This window comes from Lissotriton vulgaris, chromosome 11 (assembly GCF_964263255.1).
Source record: "Lissotriton vulgaris chromosome 11, aLisVul1.2, whole genome shotgun sequence".
Classification (NCBI taxonomy): Eukaryota; Metazoa; Chordata; class Amphibia; order Caudata; family Salamandridae; genus Lissotriton; species Lissotriton vulgaris.
In genome coordinates, this window is record NC_141699.1 from 379315611 (window position 1) to 379329984 (window position 14374).

The window sequence follows — 14374 nt, forward strand, 5'->3', positions numbered from 1 at the left end:
TACTGCACTAACGACCTAATTACATTAATTGCGACAGTATGTAACTGCCGCAAATCAGCAACGGCAAGCCTCCATGTCGAGGATGCAATGTAAATCCAGCCAAAACAGGCCATGTAGCGCCTGGAATGGAAAAAGGCCCTAACCTTGGTGCGGTCAAGGAGTGGGGTAGGGCACCATCAAACCAAACTCTGTGCTGCCAAGCATCAATCGGAACCTCCTGTGTCCTATATGGAGCATATACCTGCGGCACAGCGGTGGGAGTGTATGTGTCGAACACATTAGTATTAGCATTCACAGCCGGGAAGGTCACCCACGAATAAAATATTTCGTAAGGGTAAGCCACCTCTGCACTCACCACCATAATCTTGGCCATGCCATCCACGGGGACATGATAATTCTGCAAGTGATTACGCACTGCAATGCGACTATGTTGCGGAATGTCCACCGCGGCCATAGTGACACAGAAAGAGAAAGGTACAACAAAAAGTACGTAGCACAACTGGGTAGTGATTCAAGGAAACCTTTTAGTAAGAATCAAGCTTGAAAGGACCTATATTAATATAGGTAGGTTTGTCCGATACTACTGCTTTCCGGAAACAATAGCGAAGGGTGTTAAGGACCAATATAAGCACTACTTAAGTGTCATGTAATAAGACCACCAACGATTGGGCGCCATGTAGCAGGGATTCTGCTCCTACACAGAACTGTGCATAGAGACTTAGAACCTTAGTGAATTAGGGGGTGCCAAAACTCACCTTAGTATCCAAAATGCCCTACCAGACTAGCAATCAGTGTCTAATTGGTACTAACAAAACCCCAATGATTTAGACAACCCAAAACATGGACTTAGAACACCTCAGGTAACGTGGAACACATGAACACTCTTTTGTTATACTAACATATCAATCCAGAACGAGGAGTCAATGAGGACACGTGCGAGTTTGAAATGTTTATTTCTAATGCAGTGTTCTCAAACGCAGTATCTTAGCTAATACAAGCAAACATATTATAAAGATCAAGGTTAAAAACATAGTTACTATTCCATAAAATACAAAGGGAGAAAGCATGTTAAAAATGCTAAAAGAAACAGGTCTAAATAGAACCTTAGTTTACCCTCCCTAGCTAGTATATTATATTATATCTAAAGAAGTTCTCTTTGGTTTTAGAAGGGCGGGCCCATACCTTTAGGTTCAATGGAAATGGATCACATCATCTCCTACACCAACACTCTGCAAACGGATATTCATCAAGTGTGTGTCTCCTGCCTTACGCAGTGCAATATCATTCGCGCCTAAAACCAAAGTTGGCCCGGCTGGATTTACTCTGTGCGCTGATCAATCCAAACAATAAGCGCTGTGTTGAGATAACCTTGAAGGCCTCGGCACCCACTGTACAGACATAGCTTACCAAGCAAGACTGATATTATCAGCAAACATGTTATTCTTGTGTAAAGCAAAATACCTAACTAGGCGAAAAGCATTAATAACCAAATGTGTCTTGTGCAGAGGCAGCAGGAAAGGAAAAATGGAGTTTAAAACTCTAACTAACACATGCCAATTTAACACAGTGAAAAGGTGAAACCCATATATAAGACAATATATGTCTCTTTAAAGTTTGTAGATGTGGAGATAAGAATAGATAATCTATGCACTTACCTTCTTGATATTTTTGTCCCCGATATTATGACACGATATTTTGTCCATACAATATTTTTGTTTCTGATATTCTGTCAATGATCTATATAGTGTTGTGTAGTAGAGTGGAGGGGCATAGAGTGGCATAGAATAGCATGGAGTAAAGTGCTACAGAGTGTCATAAAATGGAGTGTTGTAGAGTGACATAGAGTATCTTAGAGTGGATTGTCGCAGAGTGGCTTAGAGTTGGTGTGGAGTGTCACAGAGTGGCGTGTTGTAGACTGGAGTGGCATAGAGTGCTGTAAAGTGGAACAGAGTGTCATACAGTGGAGTGGTGTAGAGTGGCATAGAGTGGCGTGGAGTGGAATATTGTAGAGTGGAGTGGCATAGAGTGTAGTGTAGTGTAGTGTACTATAGTAGAGGGTTGTACAGTGTTATGTCGATGAGTGGAGGGGCGAAGGGTGTCATGGAGTGGAGTGTTGTAGAGTGATGTGGCCTTGAATGACACAGAGTGGAGAAGAGGGAAATGGTGTATAGTGGTGTAGCGTGCCATATAGTGAAGTGAGGAGTAGAGTAGCATTGAACAGAGTGGAGTAAAGTGTCTTAGAGTGGAGTGTCATAGAGTGGACTGGCATAGCGTAGAGAGGACTAAAGTGTCGGAGTGTAGCGGTGTAGCATGAAGTGGCATAGCTTGGAGAGGATTAAAGTGACGTCGAGTGTTGTAGCGTAGAGTGGCATAGAGTGGAGCGGAATGGAGTGGAGTTACATAGAGTGGAGTGGCGTAGACTTGCACAGAGTGGAGTGAGTGGTGTAGAATGTAGTGCCATAGAGTAGAGTATTGTGGAGTGGAGCGGAATTGAGTGGAGTGTTGTAGAATAGCCGCAAGTGTCCTAGGGTGGCGTAGAGTGTCATAGAGTGGAATAAAGGGGAGTGATTTAGGGTGGAGTAAAGTAGATTGGTGTAGATTAGAGTGACGTAGAGTGGAGTGGCATAGAGTGGAATAGAGTGGCGTAGAATGGAGTGGTGAAGACTGAAGTACAGTGGCGTGGAGTAGAATGTCGTAGAGTGGAGTGGCATAGAGTGAAGTGGAGGAGGGTAGAGTAGAGTGTCGTACTGTGTAAATGTAAATGTATAGGCATTTATATAGCGCACTACTTACCCGTAGGGTCCCAAGGCGCTTCGACCGCTGCGAAACCCTTCCTGGCTTCCCTGAGAGATGGTCTCTTAATGGGTATCTCCAGGGTGAGACCAGGCATCCCCGGCGGTCTGGTGGGGCCGTTAGTGAAGATGAGGCAAGCTAATGCCCAGAGTTGCCGAGTGTGATCGCTGATCAGAGTGGGCACCGAGGCGAGAGAATTATCGAGTCCGCTGACCCTGGTCTGAAAACCTGCCGCGCCGGGAATCGAACCCTGGTCCCGGGCCGTCCTCTGCTCTCGGGTCTGCCGCTTCTAACCAGTGAGCCACACTACTTCACTGAGCCATACGTACTGTGTTGCGTCGTAGAGCGGAGGGGGCAGAAGGTTTCGTGGTGGAGCGGAGTGATGTAGAGTGAAGCGGCTTAGAGTGGCAGAGAGTGGAGTAGAGTGGTGTAAAGGGAAGTGGTGTATAGTGGTGTAGAGTGCCATAGAGTGGAGTGATGTAGAGTAGAGTGGCATAGAACAGAGTGGAGTAACGTGTCATAAAGTGGAGTGGAGTGTCATAGAGTGGATTGGCATAAAGTAGAGTGGAGTGGCGTAGCGTAGAGTGGAGTAAAGTGTCAAATTGGAGCGGTGTAGGATGAAGTGGAATAGCTTGGAGTGGAGTAAAGTGGCGTAAAGTGTTGTAGAGTGGCATAGAGTGTTGTTGAGTGGCGTAGAGTAGAGTGGAGTGGCATAGTGTGGAGTGGCATAGAGTGCAGTGGAAAGGAGTGGAGTTACATAGTGTGGGGTGGCATAGAGTGGAATAGAGTGGTGTAGAATGGAGTGTCATAGAGTAGAGTATTGTGGAGTGGAGCAGAGTTTATTGAAGTGTTCTGGAGTGGCGTAGAGTGTCATAGAGTGGAGTAAAATGGAGTGATTTAGTGTGGAGTAAAGTGGCAAAGAGTTAATTGCTGTAGATCAGAGTGGAGTGGGGTAGAGTGGAGCGGAGTAGAGGGATGTAGAGTAGAGTGGAGTACAGTAGCATGGAGTAGAGCACGGGTACTCATAGTACGGCCCGCGAGCCGCTAGCGACCCGGCAAGCCTTCCCTGGTGGCCTGCGGACCTTGCAGAGAATTTACTCATGTTTTAAAATAAAATAAAGAGTGTCTCACTGCACGCCGCGGCTCGGAGAGACTCTGCTGCTCTGTGGGGGCCCCGGCATTCCAGTGAAAGTCAGAGTGTAGCTGCAGGAGCGCTAAGAGGTGAAATACAAAAGCCTCATTAACATAAAAGTGGCTTTTTAAAGACCTGTGAAGTGCTCGGGTGCCGCTTTGTGTGTGTGTGTGCCTGGTAGCTGTCTCAGCCCGGGCACACACAGGCAGGGTGAGATGAAGAGGGTGACAGAGGGAGGCAGAGGGAGGGAGACTGAGGGAGGGAGACAGATTGAGGGAGGGAAAGGGAGGGAGACAGAGGGAGAGGGAGGAAGAGCGAGGGAGGGAGGGAAAGGGAGGGAGCGGGAGGGAGAGCGAGGGAGGGAGGGAAAGGGAGGCAGACAGGGAGAGCGAGGGAGGGAGGGAGAGCCAGGGAGGGAAAGGGAAGGAGAGCGTGGGAGGGAGGGAAAGGCAGGCAGACAGGGAGAGCGAGGGAGGGAAAGGAAGGTGGAGGGAGAGCGAGGGAAGGAGAGGGAGGGAGGGAGGGAAAGGGAGACAGACAGAGAGAGAGCGAGGGAGGCAGGGAAAGGAGGGAGGGAAAAGGAGGCAGACACAGACAGAGGGAGAGCGATGGAGGGAAAGGGAGGGAGAGGGAGGGAGAGCGAGGGAGGGAGGGAAAGGGAGGCAGACAGAGGGAGAGCGAGGGAGGGAGGGAAAGGGAGGCAGGCAGGGGGAGAGCGAGGGAGGGAGGGGAAGGGAGGCAGACAGAGGGAGAGGGAGGGAGGGAAAAGAGGGAGGGAAAGGGAGGCAGACAGGGAGAGCGAGGGAGGGAGTTGGAGGGAGAGAGAGCGAGGGAGGGAGGGAAAGGGAGGCAGACAGGGGGAGAGCAAGGGAGGGAGGGAAAGGAGGGAGGGAAAGGGAGGCAGACAGAAGGAGAGCGAGGGAGGGAGGGAAAGGGAGGCAGACACAGACAAAGGGAGAGCGAGGGGGGGGGAAAGGGAGGGAGAGGGAGGAATTGTGAGGGAGGGAGGGAAAGGAGGGAGGGAAAGGGAGACAGACAGAGGGAGGGAAGGAAAGGAGGGAGGGGAAGGAAAGGAGGGAGGGAAAGGAAGGCAGACAGAGGGAGAGCGAGGGAGGGACGGAAAGGAGGGAGGGAGGGAAAGGGAGAGCGAGGGAGGGAGGGAAAGGGAGGCAGAGAGAGGGAGACAGAAAGGGAGACAGACAGAGGGAGACAAAGAGAGGAAGAAGGAGGGAGACAGAGGGAAACAGACAGAGGGAGACAAAGAGAGGGAGAGGGAGGGAAACAGGGGAAGGGAGAGGGAGGGAGACAAAGAAAGGGAGAGGGAGGGAGACAGAGAAAGGGAGAGGGAGGGAGACAGAGAAAGGGAGAGGGAGGGAGACAGAGGGTGACAGACAGAGGGAGGGAGGAGGGAGGGAGGAGGGTGACAGACAGAGGGAGGGAGGAGGGAGGGAGGAGAGTGACAGACAGAGGGAGGGAGGAGGGATGGGGAGGGCGACAGACAGAGGGAGGGAGGAGGGAGGGAGGAGGGTGACAGACAGAGGGAGGGGGAGGGCAACAGAGGGAGGAGGGCGACAGAGTGAGGAGGGCGACAGAGTGTGGAGGGCGACAGATAGGGTGAGGGAAGGAGAGAGAGGGAGACAGAGAGAGAGAGAGAGAGAGAGGGAGACAGAGAGAGAGAGGGAGACAGAGAGAGAGAAGGAGACAGAGAGAGGGAGAGGGAGACAGAGAGAGGGAGACAGAGAGAGAGAGGGAGACAGAGAGAGAGAGGGAGACAGAGAGAGAGAAGGAGACAGAGAGAGGGAGAGGGACACAGAGAGAGAGAGGGAGACAGAGAGAGAGAAGGAGACAGAGAGAGGGAGAGGGAGACAGAGAGAGGGAGACAGAGAGAGAGAGGGAGACAGAGAGAGAGAGGGAGTGAGACAGTCAGAGTGAGTGAGACAGAGGGAGTCAGGGAGGGAGAGAGAGGGAGTGAGAGGGAGAGAGGGAGGGAGAGAGGGAGAGAGAGGTTGAAAGAGGGGGGTAGAGAGAGAGAGAGAGAGAGAGAGATGTGTGTATGCTGGATCTGGTGGCTCAGTGGACGAAGGCGTCCGCTGAAGGGACCTGTGTTCAACCTCATGGTCACAGTTTTTTTTGTTGCTCAAGCCCCGCCCTCTCCCCCACTGACCCCGCCCCCACCGGTGCGGCCCTCGCACACAAACCACACTGTAAATTTGGCCCCGGAGAGAAAGTTTGTGAGTACCCTTGGAGTAGAGTGTAGTAGAGTGGCATGGAGTATCATAGAGTGGAGTGTCATAGAGTGGAGTGTCGTAGAGTGGAGTGTCATAGAGTGGAATGGCGTAGTGTAAATGGGAGTAGAGGGTCATAGTGTGGGGTGGAGTAGAATGTTCTAGAGAGGACTGGCACAGAGTGGAGTAGGGTGGAGTAGCGTAGAGTAGAGTATGCATGGTGTGGTGGTGCAGTGCAATTATAGGCAACATATTTTCAATTGAAATGACCATTACATTCGTGCAGACTTACAGTTTTTTCTGATAAAGCTGTACAGTGCTCAAAGAATTATGTGTGGAAATGGCATTGCCAAGTGTTTTGATTTTTTTTTCATATAAAAATATGTGTTTCCATCACACTTCAGAATTTTAAAAAAATTACTTTGTTTGTGCTTTCCTAGTTCTGATATATTCTGAAATATGTTCACCGTTAATTTACACAGACATTTAAATTTTGTTGTGTGCTAGAAAACACAACATCCTACAGCTAGCCATTCCTCTAATATAGGTAGCCAGAAAGATTGTCACATAAATCCTCTCACTTTAAAGTCAGAGAAATAAAAGTAAACACCAGGCTCCCTCAGAAGACAGAGACTGCCATTTGACCTATGTCTTTGAATGCACAGCAAATGTGTCATAATAAGAACAACATTTCAAGCGAGTACTCATGGATGAATACAAGGAGCAATCACGAACAGGCTTTACTGCATGGAAGGGAACATAAATAAACCCGCACATAGAAAACAAGGAAATATGATTTACAAAGCCAATGGTAAGCAATGGGTAGAATGTATTCCCATGGAAGCTTTCAGAATAGCCCCATGATGTCTTAAGCAAACCAGACATCTGTGCTCTCTGGTATGTTTCGACTTAAAAAGGAGTGTTAGTGAAATAAAATATTTGTCTTTCATCACACAATTTCGTCAAGCGGGGAAGCTGGGATTTCTTTTTTTGCACTTTGCAATTCGGCTACTAGATGGGTATCTGTTTCTCTCTTGTCTGTATAATTCTTGGCGCATGAGTTGACCGCATTAGTGGAAAACAGCAGCCACATGAAAGCTCTATTCGTTTTGGGCTCAAGAGGCCAAGAGGACCTCGAGCAAAGATGTAGCCAGGCATCTGACTCGCGCTTTCAGTGGTGCGCCCACGTTTATACAAAGACCTCTATGATAAATGTTTTAATGGAGATACATTCTGTGAGGTTTCTTAAATGTTTCTAAGTTGGTGGTTGGAAACTTTTACTTGTAGTGCAAGTCACGCACAGCACTAATATAATCTGTTCTACTACAATGAAATACTACGGTGTTGTTAAAGAATTTTCTTTAATCTTCTCATAATAACCTGCTCCCATGACAAATAAAAGTACCAAAAAGAAATGGCAGTCAGCTAGACATAGGATTTATATATAGAAAAAAGTGGTCCTTGATACAACTCAAGACGCAATTAATGTAAGTCTTGTTGTTAACATAAACAGATTCCACTTAAACAGATTAAATCTGTACCTGCAATATTAATTGCAACAAATCCAACACAAATAGATCAAAAGCCAGACGTACTTGATCTCACTTTTATATCACAAGTTTATTTACATAATCCTAAAATAAGTGATCAAAGAAAAACTGCCACTTTACTCCACACTTTACTCCACACTAAATCAGGGAAAGGGAGGCAGACAGGGAGAGCGAGGGAGGGAGGGAGAGCGAGGGAGGGAAAGGAAGGTGGGGGGAGAGCGAGGAAGGGAGAGGGAGGGAGAGCGAGGGAGGTAGGGAAAGGGAAGAAGACCCGCAGCAGAGGCCTTGAAACCGCCCCTTTCTTGCGCCAGGGTCGAAACGTCGACGGCTATCCCCCTAACTTAAGGCCTACACCTTCACCACCCCCCCCTCGCCCCCCTCATTGTGTTTGTTATAATTGATGTATATACAAATGTATGGGTAGGCCTTTGTTTGTTCAACTGAAAAATTGTGTTTTTTAGTTGGACTGAATCATTTTAATTCTGCCCCTTGAGCTAAATTTCCTTTCAACTCACTTGAGCACCCCCTTTTTCTTCTTTTCTGTCCACTGCATCTTGCAGTTTTTCTTTGATCACTTATTTTAGGATTATGTAAATAAACTTGTGATATAAAAGTGAGAGCAAGTACGTCTGGCCTTTATTCTATTTGTGTTGGGTTTGTTGCAATTAATATTGCTGTTTGCAAATTATACATCTTCTCAGGTACAGATGTAATCTGTTTAAGTGGAATCTCATTATGTTAACAATAAGACTTACATTAATTGCGTCTTGAGTTGTATCAAGGACCACCTTGTTTCTATATACAAATTGTTACCCAGGTCCTGTGATTAATTGGGTTAACCCCATTGATCCAATGGTCTCTTAGACATAGGATTTAGGCGCAAAGCTGTATAGACAGCTTGGGAAAGGGATACATACTGTTTTAAGTAGGCCGGGTCCTGTCGTAAGTAGGCCGGGTCCTGTCGATGCTGAGCATCGGCAGTTCGAAAAAGCAGGTGCTGAGACAGGCCATATCGGGCTCACTGTTTTTGCCCTCACCATCAGGGTGAAAACCACATCTTAACTATGGCGGCAGTACCACCGTTCACTGCCTTGGATGTAAGTTCACCTTCAAGCTCCTCACTCACGCCTACAAAGCCCTCCATGACGCAGGACCAGCATACCTGAACCACCACCTCTCATTCCACGTCCCCATCCGTCACCTCCGCTCCGCCCAGCTGGCTCTGACCACCATCCCTCAGATTCACAAGAACAGGAGGAAGATCTTTGTCCGCACTCGCCGCCAAGACCTAGAACAACACCCTGCCACCCACCTCAGACAATCCCTGTTGTAGTGACCTGACAAGTAGGGACCGAGGACACTAGGACCCTGTGGGTCATGAGGGAGGTGACCAGGTCACCGGACACCACATCCGGTCAGGGGACAGGAAGAGGACAGATTGACCAGGGCGACCACGGGGACGGACGTGTGTGTAACCAGCTGCACAGAGAATAAGAATAAAGAATTGTGAATGCACCGACCTGTGTCCTGCGCGTGATTATACTGCCTGGTGCCCACTACGTGGACACGACAACTGGCGACGAAGGGTGAGAGACGAGCCGGCGTGCATCTCGACGAGAAAAAGACTGCGCCATCAGGAAGAACCAGGTGCCCACCCTGGATGTACAGGAAAAGAAGAGTGAAAAGAAACGACATCGGAGCCCACCCGACCGCCTCTGAGGATCACCGGCAAACTGCGGTAAGCGCGAAGGAACGCGCGCGATCTCGAAAAAGAGGTGCGAGCTCTCGCGAGAGTCTCGGCGGCCATTTTGGGATCAGGCGGCTGGGCCAATCAGAGGCGAGAGCGGGGAAGTGGCCATCTTTGAGTCAGGCGAGCGAGATTTCGATCGCGAAATCTCGCGAGAAGAGCAGCGGCCATTTTGAAAAAAGGACAATAGAAAGAAGGGCCATAGGAATCAACAGAGCGGCCATTTCAGAGTCAGGCAAAGAAGAAAAGAAGCAGAAAAACATAAGAAAAGGACAAGGAAAGCCTAGAAAAGGCTAAAACAAAGTAAAATAATAAAAGAAGAAAAAGGGAAATAAAAGAGACACAAGAGAAAATAAACTAGAAAAGGTTAAAATAAAGTAAAACAAAAAGAAGAAGAAGAAAAAGGGAAATAAAAGAGACAAAAGAGGAAAGAAGAAAAAGGTGAACAAAAGAAGAAAAAGAAAAAGGTGAACAAAAGAAGAAAGAGCAGATAAAGGGAAGAAGGCAAGAATGGCAGATCCAAAGCCCAGCGCGCACAATACAGGAGACCACTACCGTTTAACTTATCGGAGCCACAAACAGGAATAAGGTGGGAGAAGTGGATCAGACGGTTTGAAAGATATATGGAAGCGACAGATGTAACAGACGGAAAGAAACTAGGGTTACTGCTGAACTTAGCAGGGGATGACGTCGGAGAACTTCTGGTGACACTGCCTACCGAAGAAACAAAAACATATGAACAATTAAAAAAATGCCTAACAGCCAAATTCAACCCACAACGAAGCATTGACTTCGAACGCTATACATTTACCATTGCGTGTCAACAAGTTGGCGAAACACTAGATGACTTCGCGACAAGGCTGAGAAAATTGGTGACACATTGTGAGTTCGACAAATTCGATAACGAGCAAGCAATAAGGCTACGGATCATAGAAGGCTGTCGCGACACAGGATTCAGGGCGAGTGTACTCAAGGAACCGACCTCATTGGAGAACATCCTGTCACTAGCGAGAGCAGAGGCGAGAGCAACGGAACATGCCAAAGAAATGGAAAGAGGGAAGAACATTGAAATCAAAAACGCACACTTTACGACAAACAGATATCGCACAGGTCAATGGAAGAATGACTGGAGGGAACAAAAAGAGAGGAGACAACCTGAAGGAACATGCTACAAGTGCGGAATGGAATTTCCACACAGAGGCACATGCCCAGCGTTTGGCCAGACGTGCAGAAGATGTGGTGGAAGAAATCACTACGCCAGTATGTGCCAAGGTGCACAATTCAGAGACGACAGGGGAAGAACAGGAAGACAACAGGAGTCGACAACAAGATACGTCAGGTATGTCGACAACGAAAGGAGAAGTTCATCACGAGGGTCAGGCGAAGAAGAGGAAGAAGAGAAAGTGGAAAGATTATACCACATGTCGGAGGTGCACACAGAACGGAGCGAGGAAGACGAAGCAGGAGAAACAACACACCCAGCAGACAGAAGCACCCGAGGAAAGACGGACTCGGCAAAGATAAGAGTAGGAGCGCATGAAGCAGACTTTGTACTAGACAGTGGTGCAACATGCAACGTCATGTGTGTATCAGAGTACGAGAGAATGGAAGTAAAGCCAACACTGAGAGCGTCCAAGGTAAAGGTTTTTACCTGGGGGGCAAAGAAACAGGTAACCAACTTGGGAAAGTTCACAGAGGAACTGAGATACAAGGACAAAATAAACAAGGAGGACATCCATGTTCTAAAAGGCGATGTCCCAGGACCATGCCTGATGAGCAACAGCACCGCTCAAGCGATGGGCCTTATAACGATGACATATGAAAAAGACAAAAGACATACTGAGAGCAAGCGAAGAGAAGACGCAGGGACCAGAGAAAGAGGAAGAGAACAAAAAAGAATCATTGAGGGAACAAACACAACAAATGGCGGCCGTAGAAAGAGGAGCCAGAAGCAAAACAGAGGGCAGAGAACAACGATCAAGACAAAGAGAGGCTGGCAAAAGGAGAGCAGACGGAGGACAACTGAAAAACAGAAGCAAGGCTAAGAGGAGAGAGCAACGACAAAGACGAAGAGAGGCTGGCAAACGGAGAGCAGACGGAGGACAACTGAAAAGCAGAAGCAAAGCTGATGGCAGAAAACGACGACCAAGGAGGGGATGCAAGGGGACAAAGAGACTACGTAGAAAAACGTGGGAGACAGAGACTGGGGAGAAGGGTCGACGAGACTGACAGACACTCTCTCTCTCTCTCTCTCTCTCTGCATCTCTCTTTTTCTTTTCTCACCACAACAATAAGCAAATGCGGTCAAGGATTGAAGGGGCGGAAATGATCAGAAGAACAGTATCATGAACATTTGTTTGCAACACAGGGGGAGATGTAGTGACCTGACAAGTAGGGACCGATGACACTAGGACCCTGTGGGTCATGAGGGAGGTGACCAGGTCACCGGACACCACATCCGGTCAGGGGACAGGAAGAGGACAGATTGACCAGGGCGACCACGGGGACGGGCGTGTGTGTAACCAGCTGCACAGAGAATAAGAATAAAGAATTGTGAATGCACCGACCTGTGTCCTGCGCGTGATTATACTGCCTGGTGCCCACTACGTGGACACGACACCTGTCGCTGACCCAATTCAGGAAACACCTCAAGACCTGGCTCTTTGACTGAAAACCTAAGCACAGATGAACCGGCAGCCAGCCACCCCCTCCACCCCCCCACCAGTGTCTTGGGGCCCTCACAGGCAATATGCCACGCTTTACAAACCCTGACTGAGTGACTTCAGAGTCTCGTTGTAGCATTTTTACAGTCTCATCATTTCGGAAGGGAAGCTTTTTCATAACTAAATACAACTAAGCCATAGTTGTTGCTTATTCATCCTCTGCAACTAATAACCATTGACAAAGCCAATAGTCCTGGCTTGTTGTAGGTGTAACGTTACTTGTTGTAGTATATGTCTTTATGCAATGACAGAAGCAGCAAAACACCAGTGGGGCGGCATACTATGCTAAGCACAATTTTTTTAGCTAAGGTGTTTTAAGCCACGCCCTTAATTACGCCGGCCACGCCCCTTTCAGTGACCGCCTGTCCTGTTTCCCCGCCCCTCCCCCCCTTTTTTTCATCCCTGGATATATAACATACGCGTTCCGTAATTCACCAAAAAGAGCCGCGCGGCGCAGGTTAGCCACTAACAGGGAACACTGAGAGCTGCAGACGCAGAGCTGCTCGAGTTATTTGGGATAGAACTAGTCACCTGAAACCTGAAGGGACAGCTGCACACCTCAGGAGTGGGCGAGGTCTACAGCTGGCGTCACGGGACCGACACTTTGAGATTTCTTGTTGACAAAACTCACAGGAACCTGAATGCAGGAACCCCCTGCGTGATGTAAGGCGGACAAGGAGAAATAAACTATTGCCTTCGTCCGCTGCCTGTCAGAAGAAATCAGGGAAGGCAGGCGGGCAGAACAGGGAGGCGAATACTCTCTGCCCTCCCCCTGCCCAGAACCAGGAAGTGCTGAAACTCTTTGCTCTGAAACTGGAGCAGGAAGAGGAACGGCCTAGAGACGCGAGAGGGTAGCATAGAGAAACAGCTGAGCGGTGGGCTCTTACACCACAGACGAGGCACGAACACTTCACCGACCGCTGTGGAGTGCCCCCTTCCCATCCAAGAGGAGGCACCGACTTGTTGCTACGCCAGAGACTCCCCACCCTCTTCTGAGCCAAGAATAATACAAAAAACAAATAAGAGACGACTCGTTACTTCGAGGAAGAGGGGCAGTTATGGACAGAGGAATGGTGAGTGCTAGGGCCTCCTTTATTATACCTCCTTCTTTACCCTACCCAATACCTTCCTCAACTATTTTTTCTCTCCAGTTTGTTAGTGTGTTTTTTAACCGGCCGGATTGGAGCAATCTGACTTTAATTATTTAAGTTTATTCACTTTAACGTCAAGAGGCAGCACTTCTTTGGTCTCCCCCCCCCCCACCACCATTCCACCCTGTTTTCTTAACTCTTTGTGTGGGTCAAGGGCTGTGCCAAGTTATTGATGTCTTGAAGATTGTATAACAATAAATACTGTTCAAGGAAGCGCTCTCTGCAGGGGGGTTTATAATACCAGAGACTCCTTGTTCTAATCTCGTTTTCTTTTCATTAAACCTTTTTTTCTTGTATGGCGAACTGGAGATACATCTCCCCGTATGCATTTGTTTAAGAAAACCAAGCTTGCCGCATAATGACACACTTGTCACCAGGAGTCTCTATGTAATCTTATTCTTGCTGTCTCACTTCTGAGGGACAAATGGCTCTTGACCTGCTTCTTGTAAACTCAGCCTTGGTGCTTTGTTGCAAAGGGGGGTGTACGATTTATAAATGCCAGAGAGACCTGTTGGGATAGACTTTGCTAATGTCATTCCATGTCTGATTGCCATTGTGACATGTCAAGTAGTGGTCATAGGATTTAACTTGTCTGGACCTGCAGAGGTGGACTAAATTCAGTGTTTAATTTGAGCCGGTGGGGTCCAGCTGCACTTATTTTTTGCAACCAACACTTATTTTTCCTCATTAGATATTTTATCGACCACAACAGAGGGAAAACACAGAGATCAGAAAGGCGAGGAAGAGACAGACTGAAAAACCACCACAAAGGGAGAAAGCAGGAAACTGCAAGAGTGAGATAAAGAGGCAGAAGTGCCTGGTAGTAGATTAAAGAGGCATAAAGTGGTTTTAAGACTTCCAACTCTGGTATTCAGCATGTTGAGCAGAGCTTCGAGCACTGGCGCTCTTTTTTCACAAATCAAGCACTTATCCTAAAGTGTATAATTGACCAGTGGTAGATGTGGATCAGCCATTCCATGCTAGTTCTGTCGGTGATAGGTGGTGTATTACTATAGACTGACACATAAGCTAATAGCTTGTTAAAAACATAAA

General features: G+C 48.0%; 1 protein-coding gene across 1 annotated transcript in view; it reads left to right on the forward strand.

Moving 5' to 3' along the window:
• Positions 1 to 12574: 12574 nt before the first annotated feature.
• Positions 12575 to 14374, forward strand: part of VAMP8 (vesicle associated membrane protein 8) — a 166059-nt gene continuing 164259 nt past the window's right edge. Inside the window, exon 1 of the mRNA XM_086943368.1 lies at positions 12575 to 13243. Within this exon, the coding sequence (XP_086799494.1) occupies positions 13229 to 13243 (15 nt within the window). The 5' untranslated portion in view covers positions 12575 to 13228. The remainder of the gene's footprint in view (positions 13244 to 14374) is intronic.